At 46.3% G+C, this 18,721-nt stretch overlaps 9 protein-coding genes across 9 annotated transcripts; 5 read left to right on the forward strand and 4 right to left on the reverse strand.

The window, feature by feature from the left end:
- Window positions 1-630: 630 nt before the first annotated feature.
- Window positions 631-948, forward strand: N7469_001082 (uncharacterized protein; the record flags this gene model as incomplete). The annotated part of the gene is made up of 1 exon (XM_056640002.1): window positions 631-948. One exon carries the CDS (start codon window positions 631-633, stop codon window positions 946-948), a length of 318 nt encoding a protein of 105 aa, XP_056505759.1.
- A 1,052-nt stretch (window positions 949-2,000) lies between these two features.
- Window positions 2,001-3,158, reverse strand: N7469_001083 (putative DEAD/DEAH box helicase; the record flags this gene model as incomplete). The annotated part of the gene is made up of 2 exons (XM_056640003.1): window positions 2,001-2,763; window positions 2,809-3,158. The coding sequence occupies 2 exons, from the start codon at window positions 3,156-3,158 to the stop codon at window positions 2,001-2,003; spliced, it is 1,113 nt and encodes a 370-aa protein (XP_056505760.1).
- A 1,523-nt stretch (window positions 3,159-4,681) lies between these two features.
- N7469_001084 (transcriptional regulator family TF) lies at window positions 4,682-6,584 on the reverse strand (the record flags this gene model as incomplete). The annotated part of the gene is made up of 4 exons (XM_056640004.1): window positions 4,682-5,231; window positions 5,286-5,992; window positions 6,053-6,514; window positions 6,567-6,584. 4 exons carry the CDS (start codon window positions 6,582-6,584, stop codon window positions 4,682-4,684), a joined length of 1,737 nt encoding a protein of 578 aa, XP_056505761.1.
- A 1,062-nt stretch (window positions 6,585-7,646) lies between these two features.
- Window positions 7,647-9,564, reverse strand: N7469_001085 (putative MFS multidrug transporter; the record flags this gene model as incomplete). The annotated part of the gene is made up of 2 exons (XM_056640005.1): window positions 7,647-7,765; window positions 7,836-9,564. 2 exons carry the CDS (start codon window positions 9,562-9,564, stop codon window positions 7,647-7,649), a joined length of 1,848 nt encoding a protein of 615 aa, XP_056505762.1.
- A 496-nt stretch (window positions 9,565-10,060) lies between these two features.
- N7469_001086 (type 1 glutamine amidotransferase) lies at window positions 10,061-11,047 on the forward strand (the record flags this gene model as incomplete). The annotated part of the gene is made up of 3 exons (XM_056640006.1): window positions 10,061-10,334; window positions 10,447-10,673; window positions 10,757-11,047. Coding segments are annotated over 3 exons (792 nt in total), but the record flags the coding sequence as incomplete, so codon positions are not given.
- Window positions 11,048-11,924: 877 nt separating this feature from the next.
- Window positions 11,925-13,583, reverse strand: N7469_001087 (OTU domain-containing protein; the record flags this gene model as incomplete). The annotated part of the gene is made up of 5 exons (XM_056640007.1): window positions 11,925-12,053; window positions 12,108-12,448; window positions 12,496-12,724; window positions 12,787-13,199; window positions 13,334-13,583. 5 exons carry the CDS (start codon window positions 13,581-13,583, stop codon window positions 11,925-11,927), a joined length of 1,362 nt encoding a protein of 453 aa, XP_056505764.1.
- A 1,101-nt stretch (window positions 13,584-14,684) lies between these two features.
- N7469_001088 (FAD-dependent oxidoreductase) lies at window positions 14,685-16,057 on the forward strand (the record flags this gene model as incomplete). The annotated part of the gene is made up of 6 exons (XM_056640008.1): window positions 14,685-14,707; window positions 14,776-14,913; window positions 14,970-15,073; window positions 15,126-15,220; window positions 15,281-15,656; window positions 15,714-16,057. 6 exons carry the CDS (start codon window positions 14,685-14,687, stop codon window positions 16,055-16,057), a joined length of 1,080 nt encoding a protein of 359 aa, XP_056505765.1.
- A 270-nt stretch (window positions 16,058-16,327) lies between these two features.
- Window positions 16,328-17,103, forward strand: N7469_001089 (uncharacterized protein; the record flags this gene model as incomplete). Its single annotated transcript, XM_056640009.1, has 2 exons — window positions 16,328-16,682; window positions 16,790-17,103. The coding sequence occupies 2 exons, from the start codon at window positions 16,328-16,330 to the stop codon at window positions 17,101-17,103; spliced, it is 669 nt and encodes a 222-aa protein (XP_056505766.1).
- Window positions 17,104-17,730: 627 nt separating this feature from the next.
- Window positions 17,731-18,374, forward strand: N7469_001090 (TVP15 family protein; the record flags this gene model as incomplete). Its single annotated transcript, XM_056640010.1, has 4 exons — window positions 17,731-17,750; window positions 17,850-17,965; window positions 18,035-18,124; window positions 18,202-18,374. 4 exons carry the CDS (start codon window positions 17,731-17,733, stop codon window positions 18,372-18,374), a joined length of 399 nt encoding a protein of 132 aa, XP_056505767.1.
- Between the last annotated feature and the right edge of the window lie 347 nt (window positions 18,375-18,721).

Here is an 18,721-nt window from a genome sequence, read left to right on the forward strand (position 1 = left end):
AAGCGCCATATGATCAGCATGAACCTCTTGAACCATAGTTCATCTCACATTCAACTTGACTAGACTTGAGATTAATTAGAGCTTATTTCAGTGTTATTAGACTTCCAGATGCCAACCCCAGGGGATGGCTATTACTTCTAGCAGTGAACTCTATCTTCAAGGAGATCATGTGTACATTCCGAAAGTCTAGGCTTTCGTCAAATCTTCCTAGACGCGGCTCTATAGGCAAGTCCGGAACATCTCTATTCTACTCCATGACGTCTCGAGAGGATGGCATCTACGCCCGTACAATGTTTGATAGGCTTCTACCACCAGTTAACTAGCTAAAACTATAGGCTGTAGTACTTTTCAGGCCATTGCTTCATATCGAAAACATAAATACCCCCGAAATTACACTACAGAATTCATTTTCTTCACTTCTGAGATTCTCACGCAATCTTTAAGATAACATCGCAATTTACCCTAACAAATATCTTTTTTGAGCTCAATATGAAAGGACTATTCTACTTGATAAGCCTTTTGGCCCTAACAACAACTCCCGCCACTGCGGCTGTCATATCCCTGCAATCAGCCCCTTTGACCCAGACAAACCGGGAATGCAACGGTGCTGTTTCTCCTAATAGTACCCCCATGACCAAAAGCTTTGGTCTTGTTTCACTTGCTACGACTAAAATCGGACCACCTCAACTGGTCGCAGTCCCGGCTTTGATCGGAGGAAAGCCCAACACAGCTTACAATGTTCGTCTAATTCAAATCAAGAATGGACAAGCCCTGAACTGTGGACCATGCACAACTGGAGGTGGAACATTGACAACTAACGACAAAGGAACTGGAAGTACATCTGTTCAACAGGCAGTGATCCCGGGCGCAACAGCAGCATGGGTCGTTCTGAATGAAAAGGCTCAGTGCGCAAACTTCTATGATATCGCCCCACTGCCGATTGCTTGAGATATTGAAAAATATTCAAGAGAGTTGAATGATAGCCCTGTTGTGTTTGATGGCATTATGCTTATGACTTCACTTGGTCGCCATGCAAGTCGAAAATATTGGAAAAATGTGGAAAGTGGCTAGCTCCACGGACTAAAAAGTACGAATGAGCTGAAGTACCTTGCATTTTGACAGTTTAATCTAATTCTCCAGTCATATGTTATCGAATATTGGGATGTAAACTAGCATACTACAAAATCAAGAAATGGAGTCCGTTCCGCAAATAGTGATAGAGCCAGTGCCTGAAAACCCGCAAACTAGTAATAATTACTACTGACCAACAGAATATCTTGCAAAAGTGTACTACCATGAGTCGTCTCGTTCTACGTGGCTAGGATATTAGGATATTGAATACCAGGAAGTACTACCGAATAATAACTAGTAGTTCCTAGGCCTTGAGGGACAATGTAAATTGCTACTACGGATGTACCAGTGATTTGGCCTGTTTTGCTGAAGACATGAAAACGATATTATTCAAGAGAAAAATAGTCCAAGGTTCGACAATTAATGCGTGCTATGTCATTGTTTTTCTTTTGTCCTTCAAGTCAGTCTCACGAAAGCAGCTTTCCTCACTTGATCCTCACACGATGTCGACTTAGTTGAGCGATCTTCTCTTCCTTTTCGCTTCTGAGTCTTCCCAGTGCTGTCTTTCTGACTTCAATATCTCTTCCGCATCCCTCGGTTGATTCAACAGTTCGTAGCAGATAATCTCACACATTGTTCGATCGTAATTGAAGATCAATGCTGGCAGCGCCCCCTGGGCATAAAGAGAGCAAATCAAGGGAAGGGTTGTTGTCATCATGTCATTTTTTTCCATGAGAGAAATGGCTTCACAGGCTCAAATTTTTCTCTTGATGAGCCTGTGTCGCTATCCTTCACCGGTTGAGTATTTTCATTCTGTAAACGACGGTGTCGGAAGAGAGTCTCGAATGGAGGAGATTCTCGGTCCTTCATCCATTTTCCAACAAGCTGTATTAGTAGGTTCTGCCAGTCAATGACATGCCTTTTCCGTATTATAGTACCAGAAAAGAAGACACGAGGATCGAGAGATGCATCGACTGGAAATTGTCGGTTCTAAGATCATGCATCACCTGCCAAAGACTGAGACAGTATCTTGACTCTAGGCTCAGATCTTCGGGAATTCCTCTGGATCGGTCGACCAGGCTCGTCACAAGATGTAAGAACCTCATATCAGATGCATCGTCAAGCCCAAAAGGAGGTAGTGCAACTGGTTTAGGGAAGCCCTTGAAGTGGAAAGGTCCCTTCGTGCTGTACAAATACTTCCTGAGATCAGAGTATCTGTGTTTATGCTGAATCAATTTGAGATCGTGGCCGTTGGTCTTCTGTGTGTCCTTTAGCCAACTATGAAACGCCTTAGGATTGCCCACTGTGGCTGACAGAGCTACAATCAGGCATGATGATAAGAGAAGCAACTGCTCCCAGATGACACCTTCTTTGGCTTTACGAATGCAGTGGATTTCGTCGAATATGATTCGCCTTAGTCGAGGGGTCCATGAATTGGCCTTTATGGTGAAAGGAGTACGATTTGGAGAATGTGTGGCACGGTAATGAGAATTGACAGCCAGTGGGATTGTTGATGCGTGATCCCGAGTGTGAATGGTCCAAATGGACTTCATGGAAGACTTCAAAGAGTATACCTTACGAAATTTTGTTTGTACCTCGGCTGCAATCTGATTGACAAATGCCTTTGTAGGAACGATATAAACAATTACCCCATCACTGTCTTCCTTGAGAACCTGCTTCATGGCATAGAATCTAGAAAGTCAATACTAATTCTCTTGAGAAGGTATAAATACTTACGAGATGAATGTCTTCCCGGCACTTGTTGGAGCAACAATGAAGACGCTCTCCTTCGCATCAATCTGATCAAGTCCTTCTCGCTGCCAACGGTCAGGCTCAGACTCGGGTATTCGTACATCCGGCGATGAATCGATACTGCGTTCCATAAAGGGACCTCCATACAGAAGCTGAAACTCTATTCCGGAGATTTCACGGCCGTTTCCAGGCTTCTTATACCGTTCTGAAGGTTTGAAAGAAAGTGGCTGGGTATTCTGTGCTTGAACTCGAAGCTGAACCTTTGGTAGCCCGAGGCTTTCACAGACTTTTACGACGTACTGTGACGCACTGGAGCTAACGCCCCGTTTGATCATCATAAGTCGACTGATAATTCCCCACGCGTGGGTTAACAAGAGCCTGTTCTCGGTGTTCCTGTGCTCCGCATATATTGCGTGGCATAATGTTTCGAGCATGTAAGCAAATATGTCAACTTCCACCCCGGAACGGCTGTGCTTGCGCAAACTGGAGAAGTATAGTTCGATGCTTGTGAACCAAGACATCGGATCTAATGTTCTCTCAAACTCCAGCTGCTTGAAGTCCCATCTGCCTATTTTTTCTTCTCTTTTGCATCGGCATTCTGTTGAATTGTCATCACCGCTTGCTGCTTGACGGATAGCTTCTTGCCTTTGGAAGGTAAGTTTTCTGCCTTGATTGTTGACTTTGGTTCAATTTAGGGGATGGTCCAACAACAATCATTTCTGGACCATGACCTGATGTGAACCCTTGTAGACTCTCCGCATATCATTGCATTTCCGCCCTGTAGAATTGGCTCCTTCTTCGGTAGCGGAGGAGATCTGCTGGTGACAACAGTGATTTCTTAGGATCGAGGGGTCTTGTATTGTGCCAATGAGTATCTTCGGGGAATGTAATGAAGCCGCTGGTGTTGTGATTCCCCTTGGCCGAAGAATCAACGTTAATTTCAATAGGTCGAAGGTGTTTATCAAAACACTGCTTTTGAATGTGAGGGTTTAAGCAGGTATCGATCTTTGATGCTTTTGTCTCCATGTGCAGGAATGCAAAGACGAGCATTCTGGGCAAAGAAGATTATCTCAAAGACACATTTGCGCCGTCGCAAATTTTGCAAGAGCCTTTCCTCTGGATAGGTTGCATACAATAACTGGATTCCCGGAAGGAAATCGATTTTCTCATTCGGAAAGATTTCCAGTAACAGAGAATCGCCTTCTATGATGAACTTTTCACTTCCGACAAAGTCACCAACAAGGTCAACGGTTCTTGAACCCAGTTGCTTGTACCTGTATTTCTCTAATGATTAGTCGTCTTCACCGGGTATATCGATAGATGGTTGGAATATCTCACCATTCTAGCACATATTTGCCCGCCATGTTTTGGCTCGCGGTGTTCTGTTGGACAACGCCTATCAACGCAATTCAATTTTGAAGTTTCCTCGGGGCAGACAATGCTAATAGAATTAAAGCACTGGAGTAGTTCAACAAGATAGAGAATCAAAATGGAAGAAGTGAATTTCGGCAAGTTAGAATGCCAAGACTGAAATAGGAAATAGCGGAGAGTGCGAGTTGCGGGAAAAGGAAGGAACAAACGTGCATATCAAACGGGCACCTGCCCGTTTTGGAGAGAGAAGTCCTATGGAATTAAAGAGGAGGTTTGGTAAATTAAAGCATTCTGTCCAGAAATTACTCTTTTTTAATTGCAGCCAAGCAGTATACATACGCCAAAGTCTTACATATCAAATCATAATATCAAAGCCCTGACAGCAAGATTTGTTGGATAATCCAGTATTCATTGATATAAATGGGGTATTTCGACCCTAATCGCATAATTTGCAGTCCAGATAAACGCGAAAAGAATTGGGTTCCACTCAAATGAGATAGGAACTGTATTGGTATTGATCCAGCGCATGATGAGGAGCGATATAAAATCCTTGATAGGGATGCTTCTCCGCCGAAAAATCGCTCACCCCCAGAAGAGGGTTGGAAAGATTTAAATGAATCTCAGGTCCATTGGACAAAGTCTGATCAATCTCATAGTAATTATTATTGTGCATCTGGGCTGGGTCCACAGTGTCATGATGCGGATGAGGCCAGTTCCAATGCTGTCGTAGTTCGTTTTCAATATTCTCCGCGTGCCAGACGGTATCTTTGCATAGACGTTTTAAGGTGCGAAGAGCCTCATCTTGAGCTTCTCGTGTGTCCAGACATATCGCTGCAATTGAGAGACAGCGAATTGCTATGATGGAAAGACTGCCATCCTTTATACCGGCAGCAATGCCGCAAACATCATACGCATGAGCTTGTTGCATTTTCTTCATTTCCACGTGGAAATCTGGCTCCATGGGATGAGTTCTGGCCAAAAGTATACGTGCCGTGTGGTAGAAAAATTGGGCAATAATAGCAGGCCGCTTGGTCATCCTGAAACCATTTATCAGCAAGCTGAGCCTTGAAAAATAAGACTGCATGACTTACCAGATTGTCGGAAACACAGACTCAATATTCCGGGGCCACGGTTGAATTTGGCCGAGGGGTCGCATTGATGGCGGGGCATTCTTAATCCATTGATCACACCAACTGTTGAGGTGCCCCCAGTCTTGCAATTTTTGGTTTAGTTGGCCAATATGAGCATCTGTCTCGTCATGAGATTGCTGAAGCTGGCTCCCCACTCGGAAGTCTGAGACTTTTCCACAGATGTAGATGATTCGATGAAGCCAGAGGTCCTCGGGTTTTGCAATGTGATGCACATGGTCCATGTTCATGTCGACGCCCCAGGTATCTGGGTCCCAGGAAAGAGACCAGCTATTATGCAAACAGTTCAGAAGCTCCATGCAGATGTTTATCCAAAAGCAGGCACCACCAAGACTGGGTGTCTTGGCATTCCAACCACATTCACGAATCAGAGCCCTCGATCCCGTCGTATGATTTATCTTGGGCGTTGATGGTGAAGGGATTGATTCATAGATAGCCAGGACCAAGGCGGCTGTCGCGCAGAGAACCGAATCACGATTAGGATCTTGTATTAATCTCATAAGGTCTTGGGTTGCCATTTCATAATAACGATTTGCTGTTTCGTTTCCGTAGGAGGCAGATGTGACCGAAAGATGCTGAGCACCACAAGCCAAAAACGCTTTAAGCAGCATAGGTTCGTCTACGGTATGATATGGCAATATTTGAGTAAACTGTGAAAATTAAATTAGTGTTTTGTTAAAAAACTGCTTGTTCGGATTTCGGGCACATACGTGTCGCATCTGGTCCATAGACTCCATCCACGGGCCAACCTCTTCAACAAATGTTTGCAAAAGGAATATTTGTTCAGGATCACTGAGCGATGTCGAACTATACTGTCTCGTTGCCAGCTTCCGCGCAAAATTAGATGTCCCATGCGGAAGTAGCTCATCACCAGGCACGATATGAGGCTCATGCCACGTATCAGGCCCAACAATGAAGTCATGTGAAACATCGAATCCAGCAGAATCAAACGAGTGAGCTACTGACTGAAACAGGCTTGTCAGGTAATCTGTTCCCAGGGCATTGAATGCATCATGATGCAGAAGCTGCCTATCTTGTATAGGGCTCTCTGGTTGAGGCGGGGGATATCTTTCGAAACCACCAACATACTCCGAGGCTATGAAACGGGAGTCATCCCTAAAGGTCACTTTGGCACCCTTGGGCCGGTCAATAATGTGCGGTGGTGCGACAGTCTGGATATCGATAAAGTTCAACCGAACACCACGTCTGCATATTCTATCTGACTTTCGACAGTTGAGACATCGCCCCAAGGCCTCATCGCACTTGAGATGTCTTTCGCGACAAGTAAGACAGCCTGTCCGAACCCTCTTCGCTTTCGTATCGGCCAAGTCAGACTTCTTGCGACTGGGGCCGTTCGCGCGGGGGGGAACTGCCTTTCTGGCTTTTTGGGGTCGAGGTTCTCGAGTCTGCCGTCGGTGACTGCAATTTAGATTGAGCACGAGTTGTGAGAGTCATTTCGGCTCCTCCTAAATCCCACTAGCCGTTCTTCCTCTCTGTGTTCTAGCCGCCAACGCCGTCCGGGGCAGACAGCCGCCGGTTTGATCGAGGATTCCTGAATTCGCAAATTGTTGTAGGCGACCGTGGTCGAATGGCCATGTTCGCTGCTGTGGCGTTCGAGAGGGGTGATATCAAAATCGGTGATTGTATTTCTGACTAGATTGACAAGGTCACAAAGCAATCTGGAAGTCCTTTGGCGAATACTCTTTGTCTCCGGGAGGTGAAGTGCGTGAAGTTGCGAGGGGGGGGGCAAGAGGCAAAAAGAAGCCGAAGCGCTGGTGCGCTGATGGTGTCAAATTGGCAGTGCAGCAATGAGATGATTGGATTGCATCTATCACTGCTTTATAGTAACAGCCGAGGTGGCTAAGGGGCCTTTCTCGACTTACACTGTCGAGGAGTGTCTAAGAGGATCCGCTTCGCAATTCAACGCGGAGATTCGAGAGAAAAAAAAGTGGGCCGAGGGGTAAGGCGCGGTCAGCCGTGGAGTAATCCAAGCTGCCCAGCTGTACAGAGAGAATGTGCCTACTACCAGTACCTCGTAGGTAGCACCGACTAGTAGAGTAGAATGCTTTTCTAATATAAAGATCATTACAAAGGGTTTATGAATGAGGACTGTAATGAATTTTAGTATTTTCGATATTTTGATGAGGAGGAAATATTGAGTCCGCTATCTATATTTTGACCAAAGTGTATGTTAATGCTTAATAGACAGGACTTGAAAGTGTACCAAATTTCAAATGTGCGTTGTCAATGCCTTCATGCATGTCATTTTCATACAATTCCATAGCACATCACTCTTTCCAAGATCTAAGCTTTGCTTCCTAGGCGAGGCAAACGGAGGCGGGAATGCAATAAAAGCATAATTGCACCCCAGAGAGCTGCCGACAAAAAGGTGAATCGAAGTGCAGTCGCGTATGATGTGATAACTACCCAAATATTAGTGAGAGTCCTGCAAGTTGGAAACTAGGGTGGAAATTGAATAAGACAGAGACAAACCTTGGCGTTGATAAAATGGATCAAGATCGGATATAGCTCGAATAGACTTGCGGACCAGTGCAATGACAGCATCCTTGTCTACGCCAGTAACTTTATGATCAAGCTCATACAGAAGAGCGTTTTGGAAGATCCAACTGCTGACCGATACTCCCATCACTGCTCCAAGATTACGCGCGAGACCAAGTGTCGTAGTTGCGACGGCTTGGTCACTCTGCTCGCTTGTAGCCAGCACAGACACCATCACAGACGGGAATGAAAACCCTTGTCCTAGTGTAGAGAAGGACAAACAGATCATTGCTAGCGCAAACGATGTGTTCATGTTCAGCGATGCAGCGGTACATCCACCCAGCAGCATGAAAAATCCACCCAGAAGGATGGTTGGCATCATCCTCTTTGACCAGGTAATCAAGAATCCTGTTCCAACGCTAGATGCAGTGATGGCAATGGATGCTGCGACTAGACGTAGACCAGAGTCTGTGGGACTAGCTAGCTTCACCGCTTGGAAGTATAGAGGTGCGTTGAACATGACCGTATTGACGGATATGGCGCCAAAAAAATTGCCAATGATAAGGCTAGCCCGAGGATTCTTTGAGAGAAGTTCAACGGGGAGTACTGCGCGTGGTACTCCGCGCTCGTAACTGATCAGAATGACGGCCAGAATCAGAGCCGCGACTAAAGAGCAGATGACCAGAGGATGTCCCCAGGGGAACACATTGCCTCCTAGGTTCAAACCCATGATCAAAGCCGTGACTGCAAGAGCCAAGATAAATGCTCCCGTCAGATCAATGCTGCGAATCACTTGCAAGGCTGTCAGTCTCTCCGAATTTTCAATACGCTTGACACCGAGCTCGGCTGGGATGGTAATTGCCGCGGTTATGAAGTATACAAATATGAATGGCAGTTGTATGAAGAATGCCCCACGCCAACCGACATGATCGCAAAGAAATCCGCCAAATGCAAGGCCTAAGCAACTACCTGTACCATAACATAAATTAATGTATGATTGGTAGACACCGCGATATTCGATGCGGACCAGATCGCTGGATATGATTTGACCCATGGAAAACACCCCACCGGCACCGAGACCGCAAAGGGCACGAGCAGCAATGAAACTACCGATACTCTGTGCTGATCCACACCAGGCAGTCGTCAAGAAGAACATGGAGATGGAAAACAGGTATACGGGCTTTCGGCCAAAGGCATCGGAAATGCGCCCGAAGAGGGGCAGGAAGGCTGTAGAGGTAAGCAAGAAAGCAGTAGACAGCCATGACGCAGTGTTTGCAGCATGGAAGTATGAGGTTATGACCGGATGGCTGGATGCCATCAGCGTAGAGTCGAAGAAACCGATTAGGTATCCAATGAGCACACCAACAAATATCAACCAGAATCGGGTTGGCGAAACATCGATAAAGCGGGCAGCATAACTGTCCTCTTCTTCTAGGATGGTATTTGCATCACGACTAGGAGGATTGTTTCTCTTAATGGAAGTTGAACCACGTGAGGAGAATCGTTCCAGATCAGGCTCAATGTCCAGTCCTTCGGCGGAAGTCACCCGGACCAAGCCAAGGGCATTAATTTGCTCTTGCGTGTCGATGTTCGAGTAATTGTCTTCTGCGTTGCTATTATCATTGACTACACTGCTATATTGTGTAGTTTGGTCTGATGTTGACCCATGTCGCAATAATGGAGTGGCCTCTGATGGGTTTGCTCCCCGGTTTGCGGCAGTCATTGCCGGAAGAGTCAACACCGTCGAAGCCCACCTTGAAGTGTAGTAGAAGAAGAAACAAGGAGCAGGCTGGGAAAAGCAAGGATGATCGTTGGGCTCTGAGTATTTTGTCAATGTAGTACAATGTCGGAAAATAAGACCTGCCGGATCTCAAGCGGAGGCCAATTTTTTATAATCGCATAGGAGTGCTTCAACTGGTCGAGTAGGTAAAAGGCTGTAGATGAACAGATCAAATGCGAGCAGAACGGAGCTCTAAGTAAGTCAGGCCTTTTACCCGACCGAAGTTGACTAGTTGACTCCAAGCGACTCAGAGGGAAGTGGTTGGTTGAATTCGGAATTTCCCCGATGACCTTCAGGGAAAGTGGGGAGAGATTCCAGCGATAAGAATGGATAAGCCGGCATATTTGGAGACCCTCGGGAGAGAGTCATCGGAGGACTCATTCACCACCACTTCATACGTGATCAACATCACGCCGTTTCATTTGAATCACGATCCAGCTACTTCACATATCCTAAAACTCGATACAAAGAATGCCCGCTCCTCTACGAATTGCAGTGCTGGAATGCGATACCCCGCTACCCCCCCATCGACGAACGTTACGGTGGTTACACAGGCGTCTTCACCGCGCTCTTGAAAGCAAGTGCAAATGCCCTGAATAAACCTGAGCAGTTAGATCCGGAGAATGGTCTGGTTATTTCGAAATGGGATATTGTCAATACCAACAATTACCCGAATCTAGACGATATTGATGCTGTGCTCCTCACCGGGTCAAGTAAGTGTTCTTCTTTTCCTTCAATCCATATGGTGCAATAAGACATTACATTATTATATCACTCCCAGACGTTCGGGCCCAGGGCTAACTTTCTTGCTTTCCTCTCAACTAGAACATAACTCCTTCGAAGATATCCCCTGGATCAATCGACTGGTCGAATTCACCCAGCAAGTCCTCGCCCAAAACCGAGTTCGCATTCTCGGCATCTGTTTCGGACATCAGATTCTCGGGCGCGCGATGGGAGCCAAGGTCGGGCGAAGTGATCAGGGCTGGGAAATTGCCGTCTGCGACATGGAATTAACCGAAAAAGGAAAAGAAATATTTGGACTGGAGAAGATCGTACGTGGAGGACATTCTCCCCAATACACCCAATAGCACGCGAAAGTCAGGGAATATACTAACCCGCCCTTCTCCCTTTCCAGCGTATCCAACAAATGCATCAAGATATCGTCGCAAGTTTACCCCAGGGTGTCACTCTCCTTGGCCATTCCCCTCGCTGCGCAATCCAGGGCATGTATGCTCCGCGTCGATTTATTAGTGTTCAGGGACACCCCGAGTTTACTGAGTGGATGGAGACGGAAATCATTCAGACTCGTGCCAAGACTGGCGTTTTCAATGAGGATCTAGCGCAGGATGGTCTCAGTAGGGTTGGAAATGAGCATGATGGAGTTGCGATTGGAACGGCCTTTTTAAAGTTCCTATTAGAGGAGTGAACTTGTGCATGCGCATGTACGCAATGAAGGAGGTGCAGCTGCAGTGACTAGATGACTATATAGAATATCCAACTAGACCTAAATTTTAGAGGCCACTTAGACATCCATATTCTTCAAGTAATTATCAACTGGGGGACAAGAAACTTTAGATGATAAACTATAGGTTAGCATTTTTGGATCTCTATGATATCCATATCAGCTCTACATATGGAAAGAGGTTAAAATAGGGTTAGTCTTCGTGCTGGTCCAAGTTACGCACATTATGATCAGTATGTTCAATCCTCTGCCCCTAACACAGTATTGTAGTTTTCAAGGATGTTGTGTAACGATCGTTTCTGCAGGGAGACCCGATTATCTCGGAGATATTCCTATATACAGTAGATAGTTATCTACCCAGAAAATATTGCATATTATTCAGGTACTACGAGTATTATAGTACGGACGAAAGACAGAGAAAAAAAAGTAACAAGAAATCTGGCAATCTAGGCCAGAGGTATCACATTAAATGCGTGAAGATGCTTGCGCAATCTTCAACGCCAGCAAATCGTCTAAGCTAAAGAAGAAAAGTATCTCTCATGTTTCGCTGAGAATGCATGTGTCGTGAGCCATTGAGGAAAATGCACCGGGCACTCCTCTTCCATGCAAATAAAGTCAAAACGCCGCCGCGGCCAACAAGAGCTGATTTTTTCATATGCCCATGCATGTATCCCAAAAAAGAATGATAGACCCAGGATGGCAGCAGGTAAATATGCTCTTCACGCCAACGCCATCACAATGCAAGTAGATCGCTTAAAATAAATGTGGGAATAGAAGAGCGCAGGAAATGAACAGAGAGGAATATGTGAGCTTTGAGGAGGGAAGAGCCTCAAGTTCACAATTATGCAGATCGCGGTTTGGAAAGTCTTCCACTTCGACGGGGATTTGTCGAGTTGGATTCGGGTGTTTCGGAAGCACTTTCATCGAGGGCAGAATCCGAATCTTTGAGCTTCTCGGCATCAGACTTCATCTAAAGGGTCAGGTTAGTAAATGCGAGCGGCGTATAATGGGAAAGAAGACCTACTCGAAGGTTCAAGGAGACGACCTCGTTTTGATCGTCTCTGAAAGATATACCAACGCCTAATGTCAGATTTGACACCATGCGTTTCTTGGGTCGCCCCCGACGAGTGGCAGGTCGTGGCTCTTCCGAATCATCGCCGCTGTCTTCCGCGGATCTTTTGCTGCCCGTACTGAAGGGAGAAGATTCTCGAGACATTTGAACACTCGAGTTGAAGCTCTGAGTTGGTGCCGTTTTCTTTTCCGTGGGTGTGTCGAGCAGAGCTGCAAATGCCCGGTCAATGTCACCACGGCATTTTTGAAGCATATCAATAATGGTGTCATGGTCATAGCGACCACCAAGGCCGTCTTGAATGGATTGAATATCCCAAGGGGGAATACGTCAACAGCCAGACCGGGGTCATTTGTTGAGTCGGGAGGGGCGGAGTGGGAGGAGTCAGGAACACTTGGGTCATGGCTAAGCGTCCCTTCTTTAGATTCAGGTTTGATGTTGTCTTTATAATCGCCATCTGGGGAGATTTGCTGCTGTGTAGGTATATATTGCTGCTGGTGATATTTGGGGATCTGAAATAGACCCTGGTGAGGTTCGTTCATTCGCCGAACGGAAGAATAGTGTTTGAAATCCTTGATTGAAAGTTAGTCCAAACATCCACAGCTCTAAGACGAAACGAACACCATCTACTTACGTGGAATGCAATGTGGATTACATCGCGATTCTCTTCGGGCAAAGCATTGACGTCTCGGAATGCTTGTACCCCGTCCAGAGTGTAGACATTAATGTCCACTCGGAAGACTTGGCAGAAAGCTTGTATACTCTCAGAGCTCCCCCATTCTCCATTCTTACGTGTCGTGGCAACCATTTCCTCAAACCGACGTTCTTTGTCTTCATCAGTCGGGGATGCAACATCCGCAGAACGCGTCGCATAAGCAGAAGCGGCTGCCCGTTTAGGACGACGACGTTCACCACCTTCAGCCACCACGAATTGCATAAAGTATTTTTTGTGAGCTGCCATATGGTTTGCCAATTGCTGTCGAATATCGTCGCCACGATCGAAGGAACCGTATAATTGGTCGGAAAGAGAGTAATAGAGGCAATTTCCTGCATTAAGCGCGTCAGATACAAGGACTATATTTTTTTTCTCTTTATTGTCTTTTTTGTGCATTTGAAGCTATAGCCACTTGCAAACAGCAAGCTAGACCTATATCTCCATGTAAACTATGAGCGTGTCTTACCGTCACCTTCCGTGGGCAAAGCGAATAAACCGCGTTCTTTCAAGCAGGGCATTTCCAGACTTTGCAGATCAACGGATTTCTTATGACGAATGGCCGAAGCATCGCTCTGCTGGTCCAGCAGCGGAGCTTGATCAATGGCCTGGGGAAAAGAGTACTGTCCTAGTACAGTACTGGGAGTGGAGTCATGTTGGTGTTGTTCATGGCCCGCAAGTATGGGCACAATTCTGCCACCGTTGACGAGAAGTGACATGATGAACTCGGCCCTTCCCAGGATAAGGACGGCATCTATGGAGGAAGAATAAGAAGACGGGGTGGTAAGTGAAATGGGGAAAGTAAAGAAGAAGAGAAAGAAGAAGCAAAGACCTAAACCAGGAAGAAACAAGAACAAGGAACCCGCAGAGTGGAGGAAGCCCTGCGGGTGTTGGATAAAAAGGAAATGTTATTAAGTTACTAGGCCAGATTTGCGTGCCGAGAAGTTTGGGGCCGTTCAGCTTTGGGCCGTCGCTGATTGGTCTGCACGTGAGCCCTTTGTCCACTATGACATCGCTCACTGATGAGTATACACTCTATAGATATAATATTGACAATTTAATTAAGTTGAGTAGCTCATTCTTTGATTTGATTCTTTATTCCAGTTCATTGAGTCTACTAGAATGTTAGAAACTCATTTCAAACCCACAAATGTGAAATGTGATCCATTTATTTCTAGGGATACAGTGGAGCCCTACTGGAGCGCGCGGGTCATTACGGAGTGAGGCCCTTGCTTGTCGAGGCGGTGGACAAGTGCATCGTATGGAGAAGGTCGTTTGCGGATTTATTTTGGTGTTTACCGTAGATCTTTAGACAACCAGTAAATACAATCTATTGGCAAGACAGCATCAGTGATATTGCGGCTCATCATGCAAATTATCAATCATCGAACCCTCGAGTATCTGATCGATTGTATACTTGGATTTTCTCCCTGATGTTTTACTATGGGTGATGCGGAGGCGTATTTAAAAGCTGTTTGGTATTGTACGACTCCGCGTCTCCACAGTGAAAAATTCGGCGCGTCAAGTATTATTGCGCAAGGTAATTGGTTCATGAGGCACACCGCCGCCATTGGAAATAGCACTCGATGCGCCGGGTCGTACAGAAGCGTAATTTACCCCGACAACTCCATTTCTCTTATCAAACAGATGAGACGATAGCGGAGATGTCCTCGGGGATCAATTCTTCCCCGCTTCTACTATCACTCTAATGCTCTATCTTTGACTCATTCAAGGTCAATCGATTGGCTTACAGTATAAAGGTTGCAGCTCCCGTTTGTTATATACCATTCTTCTACACTGCAACAATCAGTACTCGCAGAATGCCAAACATTGTAGTTTTGGGGTAAGCTGTCATGACTCTTGCGTTGATGCATGAGCGTGAGTGTTGAATAGAACTGACATTCCACCTAGTGCCGGGGTCTCAGGCCTGACGACTGCCTACCTCCTATCCAAGGACCCTGCTAATAAAATCACCGTTCTGGCAAAGCATATGCCTGGTGACTATGACATAGAATATGCATCTCCGTGGGCCGGTGCCAATTACATGCCGTATGATCAATTCTCCTTTATGGCAATGACTTGCTAATAGGTCCTTCATGTTCTAGAGTAGGAAAAGAAGGCAGTGATCATGCTCGTTGGGAGCGAGAGACCTGGCCTTATCTAAAGGAGATCACCGAGAAATACCCAGAAGCTGGCATCCACTTCCGCGGTATGTTCCGTCTACACAGTTTTTGGGCTGAGCAAGTCTAATGATAAGACAGGAACTCTGATATATAACCGGAAGAAAGACCAAGAATCAGATACCGGCAAATGGTTCTCAGAATTGACCCAGCCGAATCCTTGGTATAAAGACGTTGTGCTTGATGTATACTTTCCTCTCGGGCTGAGTTAGGAAGAAAGCTAACGATTCTATCAGTTCAAACCCATCCCTAGCGAGAAATTGGCCCCCGGGGTCGACAATGCTCAGGAATTTACCTCTGTCTGTATTAACACTGCGATCTACTTGCCGTGGCTGGTCGGTCAGTGTATCAAGAATGGAGCAACTTTCAAGCGTGCTGTGATCAAGCATATTGCCGACGCCGCGAAAGAACACCATACCGGTGAACAAGCTGATTTAATTGTTAATTGCACCGGACTTTCAGCTAGAACACTGGGAGGTGTCAATGACAGCAAAATGCACCCTGCTCGTGGTCAAATCGTGGTCGTTCGCAATGACCCTGGCCCCATGGCATCTGCCTCTGGAACGGATGACGGAGAAGCTGAAGCAGTCTATATTATGACCCGTGCTGCAGGTAAGGACATCTGCCCCTTTGAGCTCAAGAGCGAATGAAACTTATGTAACTATCTAGGCGGCGGTACTATTCTGGGCGGCTCCTATCAAAAGCACAACTGGGATCCACTACCAGATCCCAACCTCGCGAATCGCATTATGAAACGGGCTATTGCCCTTACCCCATCCTTAGTGAAACCAGGTCAAGGTATTGAGGGACTTGACATTATTCGTCATGGGGTTGGCTTGCGGCCATTGCGTGAGGGCGGCACACGTATTGAGAAAGATGAAGTTAATGGGGTGAAGGTGGTACACAACTATGGACATGGTGGTTTTGGATACCAGGCTTCTTTTGGTTGCTCAGTAGAGACAGTAGCATTGGTCAGAGAGGCGCTGCGGGGATTGCCACGATCGAGGCTGTAAACTTGCAAGGTCTAGATTTCGGTCGAGCTAGGCTATTGCTTTTTTCAAATGATAGTAGTATATTCTATACCGTATGGCTCGCTCAATCTGATCATGCGCTCATTCCCAGTGTGACGTCAGTATAACATGATTTAAATTACATCCTACTTTGAACCAAATGGAATGAAAAGAACCTTCACAAATCCTTCTCCTTCTCTTGACTCTAATTCTCTATTGTATCTCCTGCAGAAATTGATCAATTAGTCTCGTCGTTCTTGATTCTAGTCAAATATGCCTCGAAAAGATACTGATGAGATGACATCTCGAATTGGGCTTGTCGTCAATCAATTTGGCAACAGTCCACTCAGCAAATCACCACTGGCACAAGAGCCTTTGAAAGCTTCTCCTGAGACAGTTCTTGCAATGGTGATGGATGCAATGATCAAATCCAAACCCATCTCTCACAATCTCTCGCAGAAGACAGTCAACCATCTCATTGAATCTGGGTATCATCATATCGACAAACTGCAAAATAGTACATGGGAAGAACGAACAATGGTTCTCAAGGAGGGAGGATACAGTCGCTACAGGGAAGTGACTGCCACAAATCTCGGAAATCTGGCTGATTTCGTGATTTCTGAATATGGTATGTCTCGTTTAGCTCGAGCAACTCTCTTCAACTTGACACACCTAGAACCTGAGGGGCAGGGATCCGATTAGAATGCATCAATTTGCTAATAACACTTTACCCAGACGGTGATCTCAACAATCTACTTAAAAAAGCCCACGGACAAAGAGAGAAGACCCGGACTTTGATGAAAGAGATTAAAGGGATTGGCGATCTGGCTGTTGAGCTGTTCTTTGACAGCGTCCAGAGTGTCTGGCCCTCCATCGCTCCATTCATCGATTCGCGGAGTCTCCAAACAGCCAAGGAAGTGGGGATTAGGGCTGACATGGACGGCATATACAATGCACTGCATCAAGACCCCAAACAGATGAGTTGGTTTGCCAACGGACTGTCAGTCGTGCGCCTAGAAAAGAGAGAATCGGATATAGAAGCCATGTAGATATACATACATAGGAAGTGTATAGGCTCCGGATTGATATTGTTTAGTTCTGTCATGATGCGCGATGATGTCCAATTTTCTAAGAATAGTTAGTATTCGTACTGCACTCCCCTTCGGTTCAGCCACTCATAGTCACGTGAGCCACAGCCACCGGGCTTGGCAGACCCGCTGCTTGCGACAGCCAGCTCTCCATGCCCCCATCTGCCACGCCCCTGTTCTTCGCGCATTACTGACAGCTGTTTTCTCTTCTTGGATCCATCTCTACTCCTTCGATACTGCGTTCTTGGCCACTCCTTTGGACTTCTATTTTGGACACGAACAGGTATGGATGATCGAGTTTAGCTATTGCCGGGTTTAATCCAGTGCCAGTGCGCGGGCAGCGTCAGCTGTGGCACTGTTTCAACCCCAGGCTTCTGGTGTCCATCTGCCGTCAATGCCGGTGAATCTAACGATTAAACTAGTGAACTTACCTACCACTCTATTTGTTCTCTGTCATCTTGATCTACAATATCGCCTATTTGAACGACTGCCTAGTGACTCGGCGACGTTGACACCTTACACGCGGACCACCAAGACCCTGTTGATCTCTCGATTTCAAGTGGAAACCCTATACGCAATACCGTCAAAATGGATTTCTCTAACATCTTGTATGTTATGCTGCCGGGAGTGATCTCGGAATTCTATCGGGCTGGCTCTCCGAAAGAATAAACACAATGCTATAAACACAATGCTAACCATGTCGACAGCCGTCTCGTCAACATCGCCATCGGTGTGATCATGGTGCTGGGTGGTATTAGCCAGTTCTTCCCAGCCACCATGAGCTCCATCATCGTGGGTATCTATGTGATCGCCTTCGGTATCGGTATGTTCCTCGCGCATTGATCCTCAATCTTCTCGAGTCTCTGGAAGCACACTGCTAATTCCGTCACAGTTGTTGCCGGTCTGGAGTTCCTGCCCAATGTCCCCGACTACGCCTACCGCTACGCCTCTTTCTTGTTCTCCTTCCTGGGTCGTGGTGTCTGTAAGTCACTACCTTCTTCGTTTCAATCCCATCCGATTGTCCATGCCAGGCTGTTGCTGATTCAGTCACCTTGTTAGTCTACATCTTCGTTGGCTGCATCCTGCTGCATGACCACATCCTACGCGAGATCGCCGGCTCCATCGTTGGTATCACTGGTATTGGATACCTGGTGCTGGAGTTCATCCCTTCGATTGAGCCTCCCTCCAACATGCGCGAGTCTGACCAGGGCTGGGGTGCTGAGCAGGTCTAAATGACGATGGATTCACGATCCTGCCGGCTATGATAGCTTGCAAGCTGTGCAGCTCTGCAATCTTGCCGTCTTTCCTGGCCACCTGACACGCCATGAGATACCAGTAGCAGTTCATCTACTGCATTATGTGTTGTGTGTGTAACTGCCTGGATATGATTCGTCATTCGCGATATATATGATGTCTGATGAGGGAAATGAGTAACTCTGCTATGGCATCATTGGTGGATCCTGTGTTGAATTCGCGTGCCTAGTCGAGTTTTTTCTTTCCCATTTTCTATATTCCTCCTTTTCGGAACGAAGGTTTCTGTTTTGTTCCTTTCCCCTTTCGCTTTCCTCCTGTTCTAACT

The sequence above is a fragment of the Penicillium citrinum genome, assembly GCF_028827155.1.
Source record: "Penicillium citrinum strain IBT 23319 chromosome Unknown utg000001l:1.0-4955037.0:1.0-4956770.0, whole genome shotgun sequence".
NCBI classification, from domain to species: Eukaryota; Fungi; Ascomycota; class Eurotiomycetes; order Eurotiales; family Aspergillaceae; genus Penicillium; species Penicillium citrinum.